This window comes from Lithobates pipiens, unplaced genomic scaffold (genome assembly GCF_037356315.1).
Source record: "Lithobates pipiens isolate NorthernLeopardFrog02 unplaced genomic scaffold, aLitPip1_a1.2 Scaffold_27, whole genome shotgun sequence".
Lineage (NCBI taxonomy): Eukaryota > Metazoa > Chordata > Amphibia > Anura > Ranidae > Lithobates > Lithobates pipiens.
The window spans coordinates 73,373,425-73,400,445 of record NW_027507788.1 but is presented as its reverse complement, the minus strand read 5'-3'; the positions used below and the strand labels follow the sequence as shown (position 1 = coordinate 73,400,445).

General features: G+C 42.8%; 1 protein-coding gene across 2 annotated transcripts in view; it reads right to left on the bottom strand.

The window, feature by feature from the left end:
* Nucleotides 1–27,021, bottom strand: part of TRPM4 (transient receptor potential cation channel subfamily M member 4) — an 864,058-nt gene that overhangs the window by 665,850 nt on the left and 171,187 nt on the right. For both annotated transcript variants that reach the window (XM_077457078.1, XM_077457079.1), the window contains exon 2: nucleotides 5,372–5,439. In XM_077457078.1, coding sequence (XP_077313204.1) covers nucleotides 5,372–5,439 — 68 coding nt within the window. The remainder of the gene's footprint in view (nucleotides 1–5,371; nucleotides 5,440–27,021) is intronic.

Genomic DNA, 27,021 nt, shown 5'->3' with positions numbered 1-27,021 from the left:
ATTATGGATACGGTGGAGTTTACGGTACACCAGGAAGTTAAAGATCCAAAAGGTAGACTTCTAATTCTTGCCTGTGACTTGAACTCTTTCACCTACACAATCGCTACGTATACTCCCCCAATGTGCACCAAGTCCGCTACTTTAACAAATTTATGAGGAAGATCCGGAAGATCCAAAAAGGCTTGTTGGTAATATGCGGAGACTTTAACGCCACTCCAGACCCGACGTGTGACTCGACCTCCAAACAGAATACTATTAAACTGCTACCATCCATTCACGACAATAACTTATATGATGCATGGCGCTGTTTCCATGCGACTGAAAGGAATTTTACTTTTTTCTCTTCGCCTCATCAGGTCTACACGCGAATAGACCTTTTTCTAGTGGATCAGAGGGTGTTATTAATGTCCAAGACTGTCTCCATTAGCACAATATCTTGGGCGGACCATGCCCCAGTGGTGTTGTCCATTGCCGATCCAACAGCGGTGCAAAGGAGTCCACTATGGAAACTTAACTCTTATCTTCTCCAGCAAAAAGAGTCAAAGGACACTATTCAAACGCGCCTTCAGGAGTTTTTTGCTCATAATGATGGTTCAGTTAGAGATAATTGTGTATTATGGAATGCCCATAAGGCATATATGTGGGGAATTATGGTACAGTTGGGGGCGAGGGAAAAAAGGCAGAGGCTGAAGCGGTTAAACGATCTAACTAAAGCAATTTCAGACATAGAAACACAAAACAAACTTCGCACCACACCAGAGTTATCTGAAAAATTGTCCCAACTCAGACATAATCTTAGGCTCCTGTTCCTAGAGGAATTTGAAAAATCACCCAAGTGAATGAAAATGAACTACTACAGTATGTGCATGGAAACAGAGCTGGTAAGCTCCTAGCACACAAGTTAAGAGGCAACAGACACAAGACTAAAATCCCTTATATAGTTCATCCTGTGACTAGACAAAAAAGACGTACCATCCTCAACAAATAGCAGATGCATTTAGCTCATATTACGGGTCTTTATACAACCTTAAAGAGGACCCTTTGACACACCAACCACGATTAGATACAATTAATAATTTCCTGTCCTCCATTTCCATTCCCCAATTGACGTCCACCCAACTACAATCCTTAAACGAACCATTTACTGACACCGACATTCAGAAAGCTATTGCCAGTTTACCAATCAATAAATCCCCGGGGCCGGATGGATTTGGGGGGGCGAGTATTACAAAGAATTTGCTCATATGCTGACCCCCTATTTAGTGAAAGTCTTTAATGATGCCGCTGCCTCTGTCTATTTCCCTCCAGAGATGTTGGAAGCAATAATTATTACCTTACCCAAGCCAGTGAAGACTCCAGATACTCCCTCCGATTTCAGGCCGATTTCGCTCCTCAACACGGATGTGAAGCTATCCGCTAAGCTGATTAGTCAAAATAATCCCCACAATTGTTCACCCGGATCAAACAGGATTTACCATGGGCAGACAGACATCGGATGCCACTCGTAGAATGATCAACATCATCCACATGGCCGAGAAGCAAAAAAGACCTTCTATGCTTCTGACTTTAGATGCGGAGAAGGACTTTGATCGTATACACTGGCTTTACATGACGAGGGTCCTAGAGGGCTTCGGCTTTGGTGGTAGTATACTTACAGCTATTCTGGCATTATACTGTAATCCCTCGGCTAGAGTGAGCGCATCTGGGGTACTGTCTACACCTTTCTCAATTTCCAATGGCACTAGGCAGGGGTGCCCATTATCCCCGTTGATATTTAACCTATTAATGGAACCCCTAGCTATATATATCAGGAACCACCCTAGTATTAGAGGTTTCCCAGCTGGCGCAGGAATCCATACGATCAGTTTATTTGCCGACGATATCATTTTGATCCTGACGGAGGTGGAGTCTTCCCTGGCTGCAATTTGACACTTTAGCTCTATCCAACCGGGTATCCTACTACCAGGTTAACGAAAGCAAGTCCCACATTCTTGGTCTGGGCATCAACGCAACCACCCAAGTTCGCCTAGAGAAAACATACGGCTAAGACCGAACAACTGGTTGAGGCGAACTACACAGCATTTCTTCATCACTTGGGGCCCAAACTGCAATCTCTATCTAAAGTAGAACTAACATGGTCCGGCAGATTGGCGGCCCTTAAAATTACAATTCTCCCTCAATTTATATATTTGTTTCGCACTCTCCCCACTCCAGTCCCAAATGCCTACTTAACTAAAGCTCAATCCGTGATAAACAACTTTCTGTGACAAGGGAAGAAAGCTAGGTGCGCATTTCACAAACTTATCAAGTCCAGAATGGTAGGGGGAATAGGACATATCGCTCTAAAAGATTACTATTTGGCAGCTTGCCTAGCCCAAATCAGACAGTGGTTTTTGTGTAAAGCCAACACTAGATGGCTCAAGTTAGAAAATCTACCAATGCCCATACAAGAATCCTCTGGATCTACCCTTAGCAGCTAGATTCATGCCCATAATGCCTCCTAACATTTCTCCACCTATGGTAGCAGCCATAGAGGCTTGGAAAGTCCTTCTGCACACCTCACTAGACAATGCTCCCTCAATGTCTATCTCGCTACCTCTATCTAGTTTGCAACTCTTAATTCCGAATCTGAAAATTAAACACTGGTTAACCAAAGGTATTACTACAGTTAGTGAATTAAAAATAGGGCCAGCTACGAAAACCTTTAGAGCACTACAACTAGAATTCGGATTAAAGCCAGATGACATATTTACCTACAATCAAATCTCCCACTTACTTTCAACACTCCCCGACACATCCACTGCTCTACCATGGAGGGTCTATCTCTAATTTTAATAACCCTACTACATCTATTAAGGGAATCTCATTAATGTACAGTTTTCTACAACAGAAAACAAGGTTTGCTAAAAACCCTTCCATGCGATCGTGGGAGTTAGACTTGTCAAAGTCGTACACCAACGATCAATGGCGTATAGCCATATCTTCCACCTACAAGACCACCAGAAGCGCCAACTTGTGGGAACTTTACCAGAAGTTGTTGCTGAGGTGGTATCTTACACCCTCGAGGATTGCCTGCTTTGCCCCACAAACCTCGCCAATGTGCTGGAGGAACTGTGGCTATAGAGGCACACTCATCCATATCTTTTGGGAATGCCCACCATTGTGGACCCAAGCCCAGGTCTAGCTATTCTATCTCTAGGTATAGACAAATCGCCTCCTCGATTAAGGAAAATTATAACCCATATTCTATTAAGTGTAAGACTGGAGATAGCTAGAGGATGGTGGGCATCAGTAGCCATTCTCAGTGATTCTCTAGACAACGCACTTGCATATATCATACGAATTGATGTTTGCCTCTTCTCTGGGCAAATACAGGGAGGCCTACCAAGAATGGGAATTGTGGTTGAATTGGTATAAAGGAAATAAAGTTTAATTTCTGAAATTCACAATATGTAGTTAACTAGTCAGTGTGCATTGCTGGGAACCCGGGAGTGGGGAGACTTCATGGCACGATTCAAAGGGGGGTGCGATCCCTACCCAAAGGAATCATTCTCACTCCCTGGTGGTAACCCAGGGGTTAATATTTTTATATATATATATATATATATATATATATATATATATATATATATATATATATATATATATATATATACACATATACACACACACACACATATATATACACACACACACACACACACACACACACACACTCAGATCATTATTGTTTTTCATTTCAAGCAGTTGACAAGCATTTATAAGTGCAATAGCAGGATCTTGGATCCCAATAGAGGAATAATGTAACGTAAATGTTTAATGTCTCAATAACTTGAATCTACGATGTCTTATGACTATGCTGAGTACTACGTTTTGGCTGAATTCATGTTGTTAAAATTTCTGTTATTCTTGTGGAAAATTTAAATAAAAACCTATTGTTATAAAAAAAAAAAAAAAAACCACAGTTAACCCCTACACTGCCAGTGACATTTTTACAATAATGATTGCTGCATTAATACCAATTGTCCCAAATATATGTCAAAATTGTCCGACTTGCCCGCCATAATGTCGCAGTCACAATACAAAACACTGATCGCCACCATTACTAGTAAAAAAAAAAAATATTAATAAAAATGCCATAAAACTATCCCCTATTTTGTATACGCTATAACTTTTGTGCAAACCAATCAAACGCTTTTTGCAATTTTTTTTACCAAAAATATGTAGAAGAATACGTATCGGCCTAAACTGAGGAAAAAAAAGTTTTTTATATATTTTTGGGGGATATTTATTATAGCAAAATTAAAAAGAATGCGTTTTTTTCAAAATTGACGCTCTTTTTATTTATAGCAGAAAAAAATAAAAAAACGCAGGGGTGATCAAATACCACCAAACGAAAGTTCTAAAAAGGACATCAATTTTGTTTCGGAGACACGTTGCATGACCGCATAATTGTCAGTTAAACCGACACAGTGCCGTATCGCAAAAAGGGGCTTGGTCGTTTAGCTGGAAAATGGTCCGGGGCTTAAGTGGTTAAATATTTTTTTCCCTATGCACTTGTGTAGTGGATTTACCTTGCCTTGGAAATTGGTTTCCAGTGGCTTGTGCATTTCTTTAGTGCTGCATTTTTAAATTTTTTGTTTTGATTTCAAAATTTTATCATTGTTGATGCTGGCTGCTGTTTCATTTTTTTTTTTTTGCACTGGTAGCGCAACTATATATTATTTGTATTTCATTGTTTGAAATTGTCCAGCCATCTCCTACATCTTTAAGTGATGCCTGCAAACTCATCTCTTCAGGGAAACCTATCCTACTTTCACCTAAAAACTGTACTTGTATATCCCTAATTTTTTATTTTTTATTTTATTGTGTGTTACCCCTGTGTTACCCTGCATTTTAGAGCAGGGTCCTCCTAATGTTCTTGTAGTGAATTGTATTGTAACTGTACTGTCCTAATTTAACTTACATTTAACTTTACATTGCAAAAAAAAGAAAAGAAAAAAAAGGAGGTTGGAACTGTATACAAAGTGTCACTGGAAGGCCTGCTTACAACCTGAAGACTCACATGAAGCACAAGAGGCAGAGCATCTTCATGTTCAGGGGTTTTGTTGGTTTTTTTCTGTTGTGGACTTGCTTAGCAGTGAAGATTAGGCGCAGTAACATACAGGCTCCATTTTTGTTTGTTCATTTGTTTACATGTATAGCTGTTAAAATCAATGCTATTGCATAGGGAATATAATATGTAGTCAGTGGAAATACACCAAACACCTAGCATAGTTCTCTTTTAAACATTTGTTTGAAGTAAGCAGCCTCAAACCAAACAATCACAAATAAACCAGTTAGCAATATAAAGTTGTAAAAAGCAACACACCTGTTGGGCCGGTTGTCTTCTATGTAAGTGGTACATGTTTTCTTCTTAAATAACTTGGGAATCCAGCTCTGTAGAGACAGAAAAATTACAATTAGGAAGAGGAAGAAACAGTCAAACACTTTCAGCATTAGCGCACAAAATAGAGACCTAAAATGGACCTCTACTCAAATAACTTTACTGTAATCACCACCTCTAGTGATGAGAGGGGAAAAAAAAGTGAAAATCTTTTGTCCAATTTAGAAATCCTCCTATACTGGTAAAAAAGTAAAGTGGTCCTTGCTAAAGGGGAAAATGAATGGTCAAGCAGTGTTGCTCATAGGAGGAGGCATTAAAACAGAACTGGCCTAAGATCTTTTGCACAGGTCATAAGACACAGCATTGGATGTGATTTGCACTGGGTTTTGTAATTGGTAAAGCACTAAAATCATGAATGACAAGTTTTCCTGACACCATGAGAAAAGAGTGACAGGGGAGGGACCTCTAGCTGATTGACAGCCTCAGCTCTGTTCCTGTGTGCAGGGGTGTCCTTTCCCTCAAAATCAGCTTTCAGAGCTCTTTAGAGTGTAAATTAAGGTCTTAGCCGCCTATTTTCTCATCACTCAGATAAGCTTTAGAAATTCTACATGTTGAACGAGTCAATGGTGGAGAAGGATCTGGGGGTCGTGGTAGATCATAAGCTTAATAGCATGCAATGCCAAGCTGCGGTTTCCAAAGCGAGCAAAGTCCTTTCTTGTATTAAGTAGTGTAGAGACTCCAGAGAGAAAGATATAATTTTTGCCCCTGTGCAAATTATGAAGACCTCATCTGGAATATGCAGTTCAGTTTTGGGCACCAGTTCTCAAAAAAAAATTGTGGAGAACTGGGAGAAAATCAAAGTGCAGAGAAGGGCAACCAAATGGATAAGAGGCATGGAGGAGCTCCAGGAACTGAGTTTATTCTCTTGAGAAGGAGATTAAGGGGGATATATGTTCAACACAGGGGCGTGTTCAGCAGCAGTCGCGACCGCAACCGGGCCCTGTGATGCAGGGGGCCCATGCAGCCCCCTCCACATATGGCCGGCAGCAGCATAGGCAGCTAGGGGTACCAGTGCACCATGCACACGGGTGGCTGGAGGTGGAGGGTGACTAGCAGAGCTCCATGCTCGACTATCGCACTGGCTGCTCTTTAGTTGTGCATTCCCCGCATGACCTGTGTCCTCAGCTGGCTCCTCAGAGTACCCCTCTCCTGCTCCATGCATTGCCGCTCAGTCCGATGTCTGTTCTCCCCGGCCAGAGTCCCCCCCCCCCCCCCCCGAGTCCGGACGACACTGCACTGCATACTTCTCCCGGGTAAACAAACTTTAAGCACACAGATGCAGTTCAGCCCTACGAGAGCTCCCCGGAGGACACTACAGCACTGCAGGCTTGTCTGCCAGCCCCCCTCCTCCCCCGTCATACACAGATGATGAAAGGTCTTTCTGGGAGATATGCTGATCACCCGTCCAGCACAGTCCAACATTGATGAGTGTGCGGCCTACAGCTTGGTCATGGAGAGTGAGAGGACCCCATCCCCCACACACATTACATATCCCCTCCATCTCCCCCTGGGGACAGGGACCCCTTGTCACGTTGGGACAGGGACCCCCACCTGGGGACAAGGACACCTTCTCACCTGGGGGCAGTAACTTCATCTGCCCTGGAGAAAAGGACCTCATCTCTTCTGGGGACGGGGACCCCATCCTGCCTAGGGACAGTCCCCCAATGGGGCACCTAAAAATTAAAAAAAAACTTATAAAAAAAAAAAAAAAAAACTACTGATACCAGTGGTGGAACTACCGGGCTCACAAAGGTCATACCTGTGACCACGCCCTGGAGTTCCACAACTGGACTCGGAGGGAAGGGCCCAGGCTGGGGTTCAGGGGGGCCCTTCATGGTTTCTTGCATCGGGACCCTGAAGGTTCTAGTTACGCCATTGGTTCAACATGTACAAATACATAAGGGGTCCATATAGTGACGAGTAGTGTTGAGTTATTCACTTTAAGGTCATCACAGAGGACAAGGGGGCACTCTTTACATCTAGGAGGAAAAGACATTTCAAAATACGGAAAGGTTTCTTCACAGTAAGAACTGCGAAGATGACGCCCACCAGAGCTGGTTCTGTCCAGCTCAGTAGATTGCTTTAAAAAAGGCCTGGATTCTTTCCTAAATGGACATTATAGTGAGGTCTAATATTTATAGCAAAAGTTGATCCAGGGAATATCTGATTATGATTACCTCTCGGGGGATTGGAAAGGATTTTTTTTCCCCTGCTGGAGCAAATATAGATTTTCTTTTTTTTTTTTTTTGCCTTCCTCTGGATCAACTGTGGATATAGGATTGTGTATATGGGATTGCATGATCCCCCCCCCTTTATTGGTTGAACTAGATGGACTTGTATTTTTTTTCAGCATGAACTTTAAATGCAGAGAAGAGAAGGCTGCAGATAAACCGTTACAACCTATGTAGGAGGATAGTTTTCATCTCTATCACCTGAGGCTAGCAATTTCACTGAGTAAGGGTTTAAAACCACTTTAACCCACTTACATACCAGGCCGTTGTCATATGACATCCGCAGGAACACTCTGTCCCTCCGGGCGGGCGTTATAACTTCCTGGGCTTCTCACAGCTCCTGTGCGGCGATCGGGGGTGACGAGTGTCCCTCAGGATGCAACCCATCCCAGATCAGTGTAAAGAGCCAGTAAAAATCGGCTCTTTACCACATGACGGGCTGGGTCCAATTACAGCTGGTCACATGCATTGTCCTCGTGCATGGCATCCCCTAGGGCTCTCACAAGAAGCGATCAGGGCCGAGGCTAGTCACACTGACACAACCCATCCTCGACTGCAGTTAAGAGCCAATGAAAATGGCTTTTTATGATGTGTCCGGCTGTGTCCAATCACAGCCAGTCACAGAATGTCAACAAACCATGGTAATGAGCTGTTACTGTTCTCTCCTCGCACACTGATCGCGTGTGAGGAGGAGATGGTAACAGCTTGTTACTGCCTACAGTATACACCAAAACACACAGATTCTCCTCCCCCACCCCCCAAAAAAAAAGAAGACATGTCACCAGCCCATCAGAATACCCGAGTACCTGTCATCAGCCCATGCCTCATAGAATATATGTCGGGGTGTTAGCTTTCCAAAATGTTGTCATTTTGTGGGTAATTCCACTCTCATGGTGCTCCAGGACCTTCAAAAGGGTTAAAGGTAGGAATTAAATTGTGTGTAATTTATGCTCCTAGAACACCTGATGGTACTACTTAAATGGTGGACTTCTCTATGCGGCCAGGCTATGTAAAAGTCTCACATGTGGTATTGCCATACTTGGGAGGAGTAGCAGAATGTATTTTGGGGTGTAATTGCTGTGTGTTAGGCCTCTTTCACACGGGGCGGATCAGTAATGATCCGCCCCGTGAAGATCCGCTCTCTCAGCGGGGATCGCTCCGTTGTCCCCGCTGAGCCGGCTGCGGACAGGGCGGTCTCCGCACACTGTGCAGGGACTGCCCTGTCAGATCTCCGCTCTCCTCTATGGGGATCGGACGAGCACGGACCGTCTGTCTGTGTTCGTCCGATCCGCTCTGCAGACGGATTGAAAAATAGGATTTTCCTCCGTCTGCAGAATCGGACTGTTGCGGAGGCGGACGAAATCGGGTGTCTGCGGATGCTCATCCGCAGACACCCGCTATCCCATAGGGATGAATGTATGTCCGTATTTCATCCGCAAACGGATGGATGAAATACGGACATATCATCCGCATGTGTGAAAGGGGCCTTAGAAATATCTTATAAATTTACTTTTTATTTTTGCTTATTTTCATGTTTTCCGAAGACTTATGGAAAAAAAATTAAAATAAAATAAAAAACAAGAGCCATTCAAAAGACTCATTATGCAATTGCATTATCCTGGTGCTCCAGGGCCTTCAAAAGTGCGATAGGATTTTCAATAATTTGCACCATAGCTTGAAGGCTCTACAATTTTCACACAGACCAAAAAAAAATGTTTTTCTTCTTTAAAATTGTCGCACATTTTTCACTTAGTTTTGCAAAAAATAAAAAACCCAGTGATGATTAAATACCACCAATAGAAAGCTCTACACGTGTGATAAAAAAAAGATAAAAATTTTGTTTGAGTACAGTGTTGCATGACTGAGTAATTGCCATTCAAAGTGTGAAAGCGCTGAAAGCTGAACGTTGGTCTGGGCAGAAAGGGTGTATAAGTGCCCTGTATTGAAGTGGGTAAAAGCAGGGTGAATACTGTCACTGATAAAAATGTAAGGGGAGGGGTTAATTTCCCTGACACCCAAGTAAAGGGGGTAAGTTCTGCTAGTGACAGCAATATAAACTTGCAAAGCATTCCCTTAGCTGCTTTAAGTTTTAGGGTGAGGTTAGAGAAAATATGTTAGCTCTCGATCTATATTAGGTTTGCAAAAAAAAATAAAAAATACATATGTAATGAGTTTTGTTATTAGAAATTGTAGGGAGTCTGAGAATCTGTCAGTAATTAACAAGTATTTGTGTGTACAATATATAAATTGGGTAGGCTCAGACTAAATGACACCTCTTTAAACCAAACCTAAATATTAATCTCAGTGAAACAACACACATTTTTTTGCTGTGTGCTCAACATTGTCTCTCTTCACCAATGTATCCCTTCTTACTAAACCCTAAAAGTGGGAGGTATTATTATACAAGATTTATATAGCGCCAACAGTTTGCACAGAACTTTACTTTGAGGGCAGATAGTAAACTTACAATACAAGAGGGATCAGAGGGCCCTGCTAGTTAGAGCTTACAATCTAGAAGGGAGAGTCAATTGGAACAAAGTTAATAACGGTGGGGGGTGAGCTGATGGAGAAAATGAAAACACAGTTGTTAGGTGTGGGTAGGGTAAGCTTCTCTGGAGAGAAGGGTTTTCAGGGATCGTCTAAAAGATAATAAAAGTAGGAGATAAGTGACAGATTGGGGTAAAGCATTCCATAGGATTGGAGAGGCTTTGGAAAAGTCCTGGAGGTGAGCGTGGGAGGAGGTGACGAGGGAGCTAGAGAGCAGAAGGTCTTGAGAGGAATGAAGAGAACGAGTAGGTTGGTATTTAGAGACTAGGCTAGTGATGTAGCTGGGGGCTAAATTGTGGGTGACTTTGTAAGTAGTTGTTAGTATTTTGAATTTAATTAGTTGGGTGAACGGAAGCCAGTGGATGAATTGAAAGAGAGGGGTAGCAGACACAGAGCGATTGGTAAGATGGATGAGTCTGGCAGCAGCATTCTGGTAAGAATGGATGAGTCTGCATGCTGTGCATACCCAGCCATACATCCATACTCAATACTCATCCATCCATGCTCAGCCATCCCATCCACCCCCATTCATAATTAGCTGTGCCCAGCCATACGCAGCCATGCCCAGCCGTACGCAGCCATACCCAATCATGCTCAGTCATACCCAGCCATACTCATTCATGCTCAGCCATCCACGGCTCATCTATCCCCATTCATGCTCATCCATGCCACTACAGTGCCTCACAAAAGTGTTATAGGTAGTCAAATTAGATTTGAAACTTATGCCCCTAGAACACCTGATGGTGCTCCCTGCATGTTGGTCCTTTGTATGTGGCCACGCTGTGGAAAAGTCTCACACATGTGGTATCGCAATACTCAAAAATGTTCAAAAGACTCGATATGCCTCACAGATTATACATTGGGTTGTTTTCTTTCCAAAATGGGGTCATTTTTTGGGGCGTTTCCATTGTCTTGATTCTCCAGGGCCTTCAAAAATGTAAGAGGTAGTCAAGAAATTATATGTGCAATTTATGCTCCAAGAACACCTGATGGCGCTCCCAGCATGTTGGGCCTCTGTATGTGGCCACGCTATGTAAAAGTCTCACACATGTGGTATTGCCATACTCAGGAGCAGTAGTAGAATGTGTTTTGGGGTGTAATTTGTGGTATGCATATGCTGTGTGTGAGAAATAGCCTGCTAATATAATAATTGTGTGTGTGTGGGGGGGAGAAAATGTTTTTAGATTTTTGCAAAGAAATGTGGGAAAAAATTACAACTTCAAAAAACTCACCATGCCTCTTACTAAATACCCTGGAATGTCTACTTTCCAAAAAGGGGTCATTTGGGGGGTATTTGTACTTTCCTGGATCTCAAGAAATGAGACTGTCAGTACTTCAGGTGTAATAAAATTTTCAGAGATTGGCACCATAGCTTGTAGACTCTATAACTTTCACAAAGACCAAATAATATCCACCATTTTGGGTGATTTTTACCAAAGATATGTAGTGGTATAAATCTTAGCCAAAATATATGAAGAAAAATTACCAATTTGCAAAATTGTATAACAGAAACAAAGAAAAATTATTTTTTTATTGAATTTTTCCGTCTTTTTTCTCTTATAGCGCAAAAAATAAAAAGCCCAGCGGTGATTAAATACCACCAAAAGAAGGCTCTATTTGTGTGAAAAAAAGGACAAAAGTTTCAAATAGGTACAGGGTTATATGACTGAGTAATTGTCATTCAAAATGTGAGAGCACCAAAAGCTGAAAATTGGTCTGGTTATTAAGGGGGTGCCCAGTAGTCAAGTGGTTAAAGGAAAGTTCAGAGTGCCGGACTACACCTAGAACCTTGACATGCGGGGATGGGTTTATAGTTGCGCTATTGATTTTGACAGAGATCTGAGAAAGGGGGAAGGGAGGAAAAATTATAAATTCAGTTTTGGATAGATTGAGTTTGAGGAAGTGGTGTGACATTCAGACTGATATATCTGATAGTAAATTAGTGATGTGTGAGGAGACAGAGGGAGTGAGCTGAGGGGTAGAGAAAGATTTGGGTGTCGTCAGCGTAGAGGAGGTATTGGAAGCCATGGAAGGCTATCAGCTAACCAAGGGAGGAGGTGTATATTGAAAATAGGAGAGGTCCAAGAACAGAACCTTGGGGGACCCCAACAGAGAAAGAAAGAAAGAGGAGAGGAGGAAGTAGAGTTGTAAAAAAACACTAAAAGATGCGGTTGGATAAGTAGGAAGAGAACCAGTGAAGAGTACAGTCACAGAGACCAAAGGCGTGGAGTTTTGAGGAGGGGGTGGTCAACCGTATCAAAGAGGTCCAGGAGGAGGAGTACAGATTGGTTTTGGGCATTAGTAGATCTTTTGTTAGTTTTAGGAGGGCAGTTTGTGGAATGTTGAGGACGAAACCCAGACTGAAGGGGATCAAGAAGGCCATTATCAGAAAGGTGGATGCTCCGTTGGTTGTAGAGCAGACGTTCAAGGAGTTTGGATAAGAAAGGGGAACAAGGAGACGGGGCGTAGGTTGTTAAGATTGGATGGGTACAGTGAGGGCTTTTTAAGTATGGGTCTGACAAGTGCATGTTTTAGAGTTTGGGGAAGATGCCAGAAGAGAAAGAGATTGAAGATGTGGGTTAGAAAGTGTAGCATAGAGCCAGAGGGTGAACGTAGCATTTGCGAGGGAACAGGATCCAGACAGCAGGTGGTAAGGTGGACATTAGCAAGTAGTTTAGCAACCTCGTCTATAGGCGGTCGGGTTGAAAGAGGGATGTAATGATTGTACCTGTGGGAATGACGTATATAGCGTGGAGGGTATCTGAACAGTAGAGATCTCCTTGTGAATTGTATCAATCTTCTATTTGAAGTGATTAGCAATTTCCTGGGCAATGAGTGAGTTGGCGGGTGGAGGCAGTGGAGGATGAAGTAGAGGGTTGAAGGTAGAGAAGAGTTGACGGGGATGTGATAAGTTGCTAATGAGAGTGATAAAATAGGTCTGCTTGGCAGTGAGGAGGCTGGAATCGTATTTTTGGAGGGCAGATTTATATTGGCTGGATTCTTACTGAGCCTTAGTCTTACGCCACAGGTGCTCATGAACACGACTATGGGGGTTATTTAATAAAAGGTAAATCCACTTTGCACTACAAGTGCACCACAAGTGCACTTGGAAGTTCAATTGTTGTAGATCTGAGGGGGACATGCAAGGAAATAAACAGCATTTTTGCTTGCACATGATTGGATGATAAAATCAGCAAAGCTTCACCTAATTTCAGAGCTTCCCCTCAGATCTACAGCGACTGCACTTTCAGTGCACTTGCAATGTAAAGTGGATTTGCCTTTAGTAAATCAACCCCTATGTTTATTTCAGACTTGTAGTATCATCTGTTTGCCAAGGTTGAAGGGGTCGGGGGCTGATTCTGTGTGTAGTGAGAGGGGCCAGTGAGGCTAGAAGTGAAGCGTAGCCAGAAGTGGCTAGGTTGGTGCAGGGGTGAGATTTTGTCAGACGTAGGTTTCTGCTGGTAACTTTAGGTGGTTGGAGGGAGAGGAGGTGGAGGAGAGTGAAACCAATAAGGTAATGATCAGTGAGAAGGAAAGGATAGTTAGAGAGGTTGCATGGAGTGCAAAAGGTGAGAGGAAACTTGGTCAAGGGCACTGCCTTCAGAGAGAGTAGGAGCGTGTATCCACCGCTTCAGGTCAAAAGGAGGAGGTTAGGCGGAGAAGTTTGGAAGCGGCAGGAGTGTTAGTATTAATAGGGATTAATAGGGATGTTGAAGTCACCCAGAATGATTGTGGGGATTTCAGAAGAAAGTAGGGCAGCCAGGCAGAAAAGTCATCAAGAAAGGTTGATACTGGTCCAGGGGGCCTGTAGATCACAGCTATCCTTAGAGAAATTGGATTGAAAAGACGAATGCAGTGTGCTTCGAAAGAGGAGAGTGACAGAGAGGGAGGTGGAAAGGTGCTATGTGGGGCTAGAAGAATTCCAACACCTCCCTTACAGCCACTGGATCTGGGCAGCAGAAGACAGTGTCAGATTCATGAAGCCAGGTTTTGGTAATGGCGAGTAGATTAAATGAGTTGGTGATAAAGAGGCCATGGAGAGAGGAGAGTTTGTTGCAGACAGAGCGGAATTTCAAAAGGGCACAAGAGAAAGGGAGTCTGGTCTTGGTAATAATAGAAATGGAAACTAAATTGTTTTGATTGTGGCTGCTGCCAGAAGGAGCAGGGTGATGGGTGCACGGGGTACAGTTAAATGATGGAGGCCCGGGGATATATCTCCAGAGGTTAGGAGAAGCAGGAGGGCAAGGGAGGTAATATGGGAGTGGGATTATGAAGGGACATGCCCCAGGGTCCTGTAGATTTTGTGTGTGTGGATTTAAAATTAGCAGGAGTTGGTGGGTGCAGTAATAATGCGAGGACAGAAGTGTGGTTCTGATATATATGCCATGGGGGGAGAATAGAGGGGAAGGAGAGATAGTTTAAGGATAGAGCTGTCAAAAAGGAGTGGTAGAGAGTGCATTGTACAAGGTGAAAAAGCCGAAGGGGGTAAACAAGGTCACCGGATGTCTGTGCATTTTTTTTTAAAGAGATTTCTTGTATTCATTTGCTTTGTGCATTTGCTGAAGTGCAGAGTCAGAAGTGCTCCCACTTATAGAAATAGCCCCACTTTGAGAAAGAGCCATAGTTGCAAATGTGCCCCCTGCAAATGCTTCCCCCAAAAGATGCTTATATTTATATGTATAAGTAAGCACTGAAGACAGAGAGTCAGCCAGACAACTAAAAGTAGGTCAATAATGGCAGCTTCCACATTTCTCTTGATTTTGGAATCATTATACCATTTAATTCTATATTTGACAAACACAATTGTGTTTTGCATAATAGTACCAAGTGTGTTTGTCTTTGACAATTTCAGAGCTAATATAACGTAACCATTACTAAAGAAACATCATTTCATGACATTCTGATATATTCATATCTCACACAATTTACATTAAATCAGCAAATGTAAAAACAAGGAGATCTTTTCCATGTAAACCATATGGTTATTTCACTGAATCAATAAATACTGACCACAAAAGATGACACAATAATAAGTGATGAAACAAGAACAAACTTTATTAGTCATAATAAGGACAGTAGCGCAAATGATGCTTACTGCTCATAATAAAATATCAATTTACATACAATTTGGTCTAATCTGTATGCTGTATCTGATAATATTCAATGATATAATGAGCTGCAAGTAGGATGTAATAATGTCTGGTCATAAGTAAATACCTGCTTTCTCTACATTTAACTGTTTGCGTTATTTTTTTTTATACTTTCGGAACAATCAAAAAAATTTCCTTTAAAAAACATTATCTGAAACCATGATAATTCTTAAAGGAGGAGAAGTATGGGAATGCAAAAATAGGTAGTACATGCTACCCTCATACCTGCATTGCATTTCTTACTTTCCTCAGCCCTTTAGTTTATATGGGGAAAAGGGGGTAAGTCTGTATTAAGGCCCCCCCCCTTTTTCTTATGGAATTGTGGTAGGAGCAATTTCCAGGCTCCCCACTGTGAGGAAATAGCGGGAAAGCCTGTGATTGTTTTTCAAAGGTCAGCTGACCTGGAATTTTCAGAAATCCTGGAGCCCCTTTGGTTAGGATAGATCAGCTAGAGTCATGTGACCACCTGGAACATTCTGGAATTCCAGGGGGTCCCTATATAAAGGGCTAGTCAGTGGCGTCCAGGGCCAGTCGCATGCATCGGATCAGCAGCTGAACATGAAGCTTTAATACAGAGCAGAAGAGCTGTAATACATCCGCTGTTTGATTCCTTTTCAGCGTCATGAAGATCCTCGTGCGCCAGCTGCTGGAGTGAGTGGAGAAGAATAGATTCGGCGCTGTCCAGAATTACCTGCGGGTCAAGAGGAAGAGGCGTCTGCCATGAATACCGCTGATCGTGAGGAAGATCTGCTGGAAGATGGACTAAGGCCGCGTACACACGGGCGGACTGTTCGCCCAACTTAGTCCGCTGAACAGTGTTTCAGCGGACAATCCGCTCGTGTGTGGGCTTCAGCGGACTGTTTCAGCGGACAGTCTGACGAACAAAGTCTTACGGAATTTCCGTAAGACAGTCCGTCCAAACTTGGTTTCAGCGGACAGTCCACTCGTGTGTAGGCTAGTTCGACAGACTAAGTTTGGCGCATGCTCAGAAAGGATTTACACGGCGAAGGTTGCATTGCAGTGTATTGGACGTCGAATTTCTCGTCCCGTCGTACGTGCCGTTCACGTCATCGCGCACGCTTTCAGCGGACTGTCTGCTCATCGTGTGTGGTCAAGTCCGTTCATGCAAATTTTGAACCGACTGTTTGTCGGATTGTCTGACGAACTTAGTTGGGCGAACAGTCCGCCCGTGTGTACGCGGCCTAAGAGAAGAAGAGGCGGAGTTGGGTGCCGAGCTTCCGTTTCCGGATCGGAGACCTGGTGAAGAGCCAGCAGGTGGAGCGGCCAAACGAGAGACAGCGCATTCGGCGCCGAAGAGTCAGCCCATCGCCACCCAGGAGCACTTCACAGCGCAAGGTGGAGCCAAAACCTTGGATCCAGCAGTGGCTTGTTCATGATCTCCAGGAAGGTGGAGTTTGTGGGGGACTGAGCCAGCCAAACCCCTAGGAGGTCAGCTTGACCTAGGAAATGGGAAACGCTAAGAGCGGCGCGGTCGTCTGGGTCATGGACACAGCCCATCCCCAATCTGTGGGATTTTCCTCCCCATCGACCCCCCCCCCCAATACATGTGACCGGCCGAGTCCAATCACAGCCGGTCACATGTACTGTGCCGTTATAAGGCGCGTGCAGATCGCCGATCGGGGATGCGGCTTGTCACCCTGACACAGCCCAACCCCGATCGCAGTAAAGAGCCACAGAACGTAAACAAACCACGGTAATGAGATGTTACTGGGTTCTCTTCCTCACACATGATCAGTGTGTGAGGAGGAGATTTCGGTAACATCTCGTTACCGCTCAGTGTACACTACACACCAACACACACACTGATTACCTCCCCCCCCCAATAAAGAGGACCTGTCACCACCCAAAGTACCTGTCATCACCCATCACAGCCCATCTGAGTACCCGAGTACCTGTCAGCCCATCTGAGAACCCAAGTACCTGAGTACCTGTCCCAGCCCATCTGAGTACCTGTCCCAGCCCATCTGAGTACCCGGGTACTTGTCCCAGCCCATTTGAGTACCCGAGTACCTGTCCCAGCCCATTTGAGTACCCGAGTACCTGTCAGCCCATCTGAGTACCCAAGTACCTGAGCACCTGTCAGCCCATCTAAGTACACAAGTACCTGAGCACCTGTCAGCCCATCTGAGTACCTGTCACAGCCCATCTGAGTACCTGAGTACTTGTCACAGCCCATCTGAGTACCTGAGTACTTGTCACAGTCCATCTGAGTACCTGTCCCAGCCCATCTAAAGTACCCGAGTACCTGTCACAGCCCATCTGAGTACCCGAGTACCTGTCCCAGCCCATCTGAGTACCCGAGTACCTGTCACAGTTCATCTGAGTACCCAAGTACTTGTCACCAGCCCGTCGGAGTACCCGAGTACCTGTCACCAGCCAGTCGGAGTACCCCAAGTACCTGTCACCAGCCCCTCGGAGTAACAGAGTACCTATTTGCAGCCCATGCCTCATAGAGTACACATTGGGGTGTTTGCTTTCCAAAATGGGGTCATTTTGTGGGTAATTCTATTGTCCTGGTGCTCCAGGACCTTCAAAAGTGTGATAGGTAGGAACGAAATGAGATGTGTAATTTATGCTCCTAGAACACCTGAAGGTACCACTTCCATGTTGGACCTCTGTATATGGGCAGGCTGTGTAAAAGTCTCACACATGTGGTATCGCAATACTCAGGAGGAGTAGCAGAATGTGTTTTGGGGTGTAATTTTTGTTATATACATGCTATGTGTTAGAAATATCTTATAAATGGGCAACTTTGTGTAAAAAAAAAAAAAAATTAGTTTTCTTTCCACGTTTTCTGAAGACTTGTGTAAAAAAAAAAAAAAAAAAAATGAACCACTCAAAAGATTTATAATGCTTTATAGAATATACTTTAGGGTGTTTGTTTTCCAAAATGGGGTCATTTTGTGGATAATTCCATTGTCCTGGTGCTCCAGGGCCTTCACAAATGTAATAGGTTGTTAGGAAATTAGAGGTGTCATTTATGCTCCTAGAACCCCTTACGGTGCTCCCTGCATTTTGGACTTCTCTGTGTGGCCAGCCTGTGTAAAAGTCCCACCCATGTCGTCATACACGGAAAGAGTTGCAGAATGTATTTTGGGGTGTAATTGGAAGTATGCATATGCTGTGTATGAGAAATAACTTGTTATTATGACAATTTTGTAAAAAAAACAAAAAAAAAAACATTCTTCCCAAGAATTGTGGGAAAAAATTACAACTTCAAAAAACTCACCATGCCTCTTACTAAATACCTTGGACTGTCTACTTTTCAAAAAGGGGTCATTTGGGGGGTATTTGTACTTTCCTGACATTTCAGAGCCTCAAGAAATGAGATAGGCCATCAGTGCATCAGGTGTGATCAGATGTGATAAATTTTCAATGATTTGCACCATAGCTTGTAGACTCTAACTTTCAAAGAGACTAAATAATATCCACTAATTTGGTTTATTTTTACCAAAGAGATTTAGCTGTAAAAATCTTTTACCCAAATTTATGAACAAAAATGACTTAATTTTCAAAATGTTTGCTCTTTTTTCACTTATGCCGCAAAAAATAAAAAACCCAGTGGTGATTAAATACCACCAAAAGAAAGCTCTATTTGTATGAAAAAAAAATGATAAAAATTTTGTTTGGGTACAGTGTAGCATGACTAAGTAACTGGCATTCAAAGTGTGAGAGCGCTGAAAGCTAAAAATTGGTCTGGTAAGGAAGCTGTATAAATGCCCTGAATTGAAGTGGTTAAAGAATCAGCTGCTATAGTTTGGGCAGCAGACAATGTTTTGAAGTCAGCGGATTTAATTCTGCCTGAAGATGTCATTTACACAGGTAAAACAGCTACGCATTCCTTAATTGTGACGTTTTAGCTGGTATTCATGTTAAAGAGTCCATGCCATGTGTTTTATCACCCTCCGGTTTCCATTTACCTGCTGTGGTTAAGGATATGTTATCACTTTTACCATTGGGTAGAGTATTTTCCAAAATATGATAAGGGTGATCGTCGCAGAAGTATTCCCAAATCTTTTTCAAATTGGTTACAAGGTTTTTGTATTTGTGCAAGTGTTCTATGTGAAACATTTCCAGACTGTAGTCCGGGCCTTTCAATATTTTCTCATTATACAGGAGGCAAACAGGTGTTTTTCTGTTTTTTCTTGGTTTTCATATGATGAAGCCTTTCATCACAAATTGTGGGTTTACCCCAGCTTACATTGGGGTTCCAAAGATGTAGGATTGTGGCTTAAAAACGTTTCCTTCCACAGAAACCAAATTTTCCCAGGTCGAATACAGGTAATGTTGCAAATACATCCGCAGTGCCGTACAGGAAAGGTATATGTGTCTCATTTAATGCCAGCCAATGCAGATGGCCTACTACATGTAAATACAAGCATGAGTGCGCTACCTGTAGAGGTTTACATCCTGTATCTAAATGTTTTCGAAAATTGTCTTCAACAAACCAGCAGCAGCCTCACAGGGAATTTTTTTTTAAAAGCAATAACTCCAGTGATTTTAACAAGCATGCTCCCATGTCTTCAGCGCTATCCAAATCGACACTCAGCGGATCTTCTCATTACTGGTTTTGATGTAGTTTTTTTTAATTCCGCGTTTCTTGGGTTTGGGCTGTACTATAGTAGATAATTTAAAATCTGTGTCCGATTTACTGTAGATAGTCACTCAAAAATTGGATGTGGAAATTTCACTGGGTAGAATCTCTGGTCCTCTTAGTAATTTTCGTTTGTCCCTACTGGGGTTTAGTGCCTAAAAGAGAACCCAATACTTATTGTTTGATTCATCATTTGTCTTTTCCTACAGGGTCGTCTCTGAATGATCAAATCAATGAGGATTTATTGTCTTTATCTTATGCTTCTTTTGAGCAAGCAGTGCAAAAGATTAAATTATTAGGAGGCACTGTTTTAGTAGTCAACACAGATATAAAAAAATCAGTATTTAGACTTCTTCCAATTCACCCTAGTTTTAATTCATTGGGTTTTCAATTTCAAGGAAAATTTTATTTTGACCAGTGTCTGCTGATGGGGCATTTGCTTTGTTTTTATTTTAAGTAATTTTCTACTTTTTTGGAATGGGTAGTGTCGTATAGATCCGGGTCCCAGTTTTTAATACATTATCTTGATTTTTTTTATGTATGGGGCCTTCTGACTCTTCCCAATGCTTTTCTTCGTTGACAACATTTGTTGATACTTGCAGGGAGTTTGGTATTCCTCTAGCGTCTGAGAAAACAGTCTTGCCTACCACTTGCATTGATTTACTGGGTATCACCATTGATACAGTGGAAAAAGTTTAGACTGCCTTTAGAAAAAGTTGAGACATTAAAAAATCTTGAGTCTTTTATTCGGAAAAATAAGGATTTATTAAAGGAATTGCAGTCTTTATTAGGTCCATTAGCCTTTGCAACACATATATTACCAATGGGTAGAATTTTTTCTAGGTGACTGTATTTGGCAATTTCAGGGTACAAAAACACTTGTTCTCATGTTAGGTTGACCACTGAATTAAAAGAGGATATGCTGGTTTGGCTAAAGTTTTTAATTAATTTTAATGGGAGAGCTTTTTGGCAGGATGATTTCATTTTGGATAGGGATTTCTGCTTGTGTACTGACACGGCAGGCTCTATTGGCTTTGCAGCAATCTGGGGAGAAAATTGGTGCGCCGATTCCTGGCCACTGAGTTGGTTCAGCAGAAATATCATGCTCCTTGAATTATTCCCTTTGATTGTTGCTCTGGATATTTGGGGTGAGCATTTTGCAAACAGAAAGTATCCTTTTTGGTATGGACAATAAGAGCGATTTGTTTGCTGTTAACTGTTTATCTTCCAGGTCACCACCTGTGATTGTGCTTCTGCGTTACCTAATCTAATAAATCTATAAATGCCTGTGTCTGAATATATGGGTTAGGTCTAAATATACACCAGGTAAGGCTAATGAGACATCCAATGCCCTTTCTTGTTTACAGATGGATCGTTTTTTCTCCCTATTGCCTACAGTGGATTGTATCGGAACCCCTTTCCCAACTGTTTTATGGGAAATCATCTAGTTTCAGATAGCATTAGGAAATCTCTGGCTGCAGCATCATGGTCCTGTTATTGGTCTTGACAGAACAGGAGACCCATAACACCTTACATCTTTTTGATCTATTATTAGTTCATTGTGCTACAAGCTATTCTTTTTAATGCCATTTTTACTTTGCCCTTTTTTGCGGCATTGCGTATTTCTGAAATTGTGTCCATAAGCAAAAGGAACCATTATGGTTTGCAAGTGCAACATGTTATTATGGAAAATACTGCTTTAAAGGATTTTATGTGGTCTAGCAAAACTGACCAAACAGGGAAAGGTACTTGGTTATGCTTGATGGCCTGTCCTGGTTCTCCTATTTGCCCTGTAATGAGGATGTTGTCCTATTTGGCTATTAGTATTTAAAAATTGAGTTTTTTTTATCCATGAAGATTTTTTCCCACTCACTAAATTCCAATTTAATAGCATCTTGTCCAGATATTGCAAATCATTTCATGCCTAAAATGCGTATTTCATCACACTATCAGAATCAGTGCTGCCCTAGAAGCAGCTAAATTAGGTTTTCACTTTTTTTGATTTAGCAGATGGGGTATGCTGTGGGAGGAGTTATTGTTTGAATTTAGTACACTTTTGTCTTGTCCTGCTTCTAGCATTTTCATTTTACATTTGGGAGGGAATTATGTGGGGCAAATGCATACACTAGATCTTATTTTTAGTATTAAGAACACAATCCATCTGATCAAGATGTTGTTCCCAAATTTAGTAATCATCTTTTCTGAAATTATCCCAAGGTTGCGATGGTTAGATTCTGATGCCTTTTAAAAAAGGTCCGGAAGAGAGTTAATAGGGCAGTAGCAAAATTTATGACCCTGGTTTGGGGTTTTTCCTCCCGTCAGGTAGATTTAGAAGGTGGGATTGTAGGGCTTTATAGGTTCAATGGGGTACACCTATCTAACATTGGCCTGGACATAATGAACCTTGATTTTCAGTCATGTATTAAAATGGACCGTGTGCTGGGGGTAGGTGACAGGTGGGGCTGAGACAACCCTGATCTGTCATTTGGGGGGACAGTTTTGTGAATTAATATCGAAGACAGATATTATTTACATGCTGAAATAAAAATGTGTGGTAATTTAATACTTAATGAATAAACCAATGATCTATGACACGGCCAAGTTTTATCCAATAAAATGTTTGTGTTAAAAGAAGTATTTTTGTTGAGTTTTCATTTATGTCCGGGCATTCCTGCCTGCGATCCCTTTTGAAGTGTCTAGAATCTGACTGTAATCATTCTCTCTCAGTTCAAAAGTAGCGCTTGTTTGCCACTAGTAACATCCACCATGTCATCCTGCTGCCAGACCTCCTCCTATCACTTCTGAGACAATCAACAGTCATTTATATTTATTGGGAGAATGTAACTTGGTTGGGGGAAAGGAAATATGGGATGCCCATAGAACAATTACTTTGCCATCATATTTAAGAAATTAGAACAAGAGGTTGAGCCTTGAAGTACTGATGTACACATATCTACAGGCGCATCCCCTGCATACACCATACAGACCACTTCTCTTCTGCGTATCTCCTGCAGACTGTTGCTCCCAGGACTTCCACCCTCCTGCACAAACTTCCACTCTAGATCATTACTTTTCCTGTCACAGCATCCTCTTGACAAAAGAGACCACTCTGAACAGCCCCAGTTGCTGGCTAGAATTGGTTGCACTGTTACTAGGCCAGAGGTCTGCAGTACCTCTCTCCGATGTCCTAGTAATTTAGTAGCATGTGCAGATTGGTAGACTACTGTTCCCAGATAGATTGGGCTGCAAATCCTGTACCCTCAGGCCACAGTGATTTGACACTCTCCCCACAGTCTCTCATCTGGCCTCGCACCCATTTCCCCTGGCATCATCCAGAACTTCACTGTGGTCCACTCACCGACCTTCTTCTGCCCTAAGTCCATGATGGAGAACTTTAACTGGACATACGTTCTGGAAGCTTCTCCTCCCTTTGTTTCATGACACTCACTGATGACCATGTAAGGATGAAGCTCACTCTCAGCTCTCCCAGCCTCCTCCGCTAGGCCTCGCACCCCCCCAGATGGGGATAGGGCCCCCTGCTGCCTAGTACTACATGTCTCCTGGCTGACAACTCATCCCCAGCGGGCTGTTACCTCGGCTTATATGGGAGGCCAGCCCCCTGCCAATTCCAGTTGTGGATTGGTCAGGACTCCTCACATGAGCTGCCTGCCACTCCAGTCCTAGGCCCTGCCCCTCTTCCAGAACATTCTCCCTGGAAGCAGGGGAGGCGCCTCAGAACTAAAGCACATGTGGTCACACCCACTGCTGTACTAATCACTCCCTGCCCTCCAAATCAAAACATGCAAGTCTAGCCTGAAGCATAGGCCTGCTCAAATTTACCTGTACTGACATTTTTCATTACAAAATCCTCACCTTTGGTAGAGGGTGCTATATTTGTATTAGCGTTGTTGTACCGTTGTTTTAGCCCCGCTATTCGGCTGTTAGCGGGGTGGTTTTAACCTCACCCCCAGTGGCCGAAAAGGGGTTAAACCAGCCCGCAAAATGCCATGCCGGCATTTTGCTGACAGTATAGCAGCGCTGCCCCATTGATTTCAATGGGGGAGGAGCGGTGGGTTCACCGCTCCTAAGAAGCTGCTGGCAGGACTTTTTCTGATGCCCTGCCAGCGCACCACTCCAGTTTGACAGATGACAGGAAAAAGGGGTGGATCCAGACGCCCCATTGTTGGTATGATGCTTCAAGAAAGTCTGTATACCCACAGGTAATTAACTGGTTTTAAATAGAAACGGTGCACCTCACAGAAGAGGAAAGATTTATAGATACTAGCAGCTCATTAGTATTGGAAAAAAAAAGAAGGAAACCCATACATCTTTTAGCTAGGCCTGCTAGATTCCAGAAACTAGCCAAGCGCTTAAATGTTCATATAAATGCCATCAGATGAACAATATCTTGTGCTAACTGCTTGTGTGCTCACAAAAAGGTCCAGCTCTCTGAAGGTTGTATGTGCATAGGATAATGTATGCCTTAGGCGCTACAGCGCTAAAAATAGCGCCTGCATAGCGCCTGTAAAGAGCCTCTTATCTCTCTAGTCTGAAAGCCTGAGTGCTTTCGAACTGAAGCAGTGCACTTGCAGAACGGTAAAAAAAGTCCTGCAAGCTGCATCTTCGCAGCAGTGTATACACCACTCCTAAAGCGTTCCTGCCCATTAAAATCAATGGGGCGGTGCCGCCAAAGAGCAGCTTTGCGAGCGGTTTTAACACTTTTTCGGCCACTAGAGGGGGTTAAAAGTGCCCTGCTAGTGGCCAAATAGCACAGCTAAAAACGACAGTAAACCACCAAAAAAAGCAGTGCTTTATCCCCACCTAAGTAGCCTTACATGTTTGCCTAATATGTTTAAGCACTAACTTCATGAAATGTCCAAACAGCTAATAGTTCAGCGCTCAATGGATCTTTCTAATGTGTACTGCCACAAGGTCTTTAACCACTTTCAGACCGGACCATTTTGCTGGTAAATGACCAGAGGTCTTTTTACACTTTGGCACTGCGCTGCTTTAACTGGTAATTGCGCGGTCATGCAATGTTGTACCCAAACAAAATTTGCGTCCTTTTCTTCCCACAAATAGAGCTTTCTTTTGATGGTATTTGATTGCCTCTGCGATTTTTATTTTTTGCGATATAAACGTAAAAAGACCGCAAATTTTGAAAAAAAATGATATTTTCTACTTTTTGTTATTAGAAAAATCCAATAAACTCAATTTTAGTCATACATTTAGGCCAAAATGTATTCAGCCACATGTCTTTGGTAAAAAAAAAGTCAATAATTGTATATTTATTGGTTTGCGCAAAAGTTGTCACATCTACAAACTAAGGTACGTTTTCTGGAATTTACGCAGCTTTTAGTTTACGACTGCCTATCTCATTTCTTGAGGTGCTAAAATGGCAGGGCAGTACAAAACCCCCCCAAATGACCCCATTTTGGAAAGTAGACCCCCTAAGGAAATTGATAAGAGGCATGTTGAGCCCATTGAATATTTTATTTTTTTGCCTCAAGCGATTGAATAATGACAAAAAAAAAATTTTTTTTTTTTTTTTTACACAAAGTTGTCACTAAATGATATATTGCTCACACATGCTATGGGAGTATGTGAAATGACACCCCAAAATAAATTCTGCTGCTTCTCCTGAGTACGGGGATACCACATATGTGGGACTTTTTGGGAGCCTAGCCGCGTACGGGGCCCCGAAAACCAAGCACCGCCTTCAGGCTTTCTAAGGGCGTAAATTTTTGATTTCACGCCTCACTACCTATTACAGTTTTGAAGGCCATAAAATGCCAAGATGGCACAAAACCCCCACAAATGACCCCATTTTAGAAAGTAGACACCCCAAGCTATTTGCTGAGAGGCATGTTGAGTCCATGGAATATTTTATATTTTGCCACAAGTTGCAGGAAAATTACAAACTTTTTTTTTTTTTTTTTTTTTTTTCACAAAGTTGTCACTAAATGATATATTGCTCATGCATGCCATGGGCATATGTGAAATGACACCCCAAAATAAATTCTGCTGCTTCTCCTGAGTACGGGGATACCACATATGTGGGACTTTTTGGGAGCCTAGCCGCGTACGGGGCCCCGAAAACCAAGCACCGCCTTCAGGCTTTCTAAGGGCGTAAATTTTTGAGTTCACTTCTCACTACTTATTACAGTTTTGAAGGCCATAAAATGCCAAGATGGCACAAAACCCCCACAAATGACCCCATTTTAGAAAGTAGACACCCCAAGCTATTTGCTGAGAGGCATGTTGAGTCCATGGAATATTTTATATTTTGCCACAAGTTGCGGGAAAATTACAAACTTTTTTTTATTTTTTTTATTTTTTTCACAAAGTTGTCACTAAATGATATATTGCTCATGCATGCCATGGGCATATGTGAAATGACACCCCAAAATAAATTCTGCTGCTTCTCCTGAGTACGGGGATACCACATATGTGGGACTTTTTGGGAGCCTAGCCGCGTACGGGGCCCCGAAAACCAAGCACCGCCTTCAGGCTTTCTAAGGGCGTTACAGTTTTGAAGGCCATAAAATGCCAAGATGGCACAAACCCCCCCCCAAATGACCCCATTTTGGAAAGTAGACACCCCTAAATTTAGGGGTACACTAGTGAGACTAGGTAATAAATGGCGGGTGCCCTGAAACTATAAAAAAATAACTAACCAACCAGCGTCACCTGTAACAGTTATATGGTGATCACTGGTGAAAGGGTTAACTAGGGGGCAATCAGGGGGCTTTATGCGGTAGTATATGTGGGGTCCCTGGCGCTATAAAAAGCTGCGGCGAACCTAAATACCTACCTGCCTAACTAGCGTCACCTGTGACACTAATACAGCGATCAGAAAAACGATCGCTTATTAGGCTGGGTTCACACTGGAGCGATGCGGGAACGCCACGAATGCGCGGCGGGTTCCCGCATCGCATGCCTCCCGGCGGCAGTTCACACTGCCCTATGCGAACTGCTGGGAGTGTCAGTGAAATGTTAATGACACCCCCAGATCAGTTCGCATATCGCAGT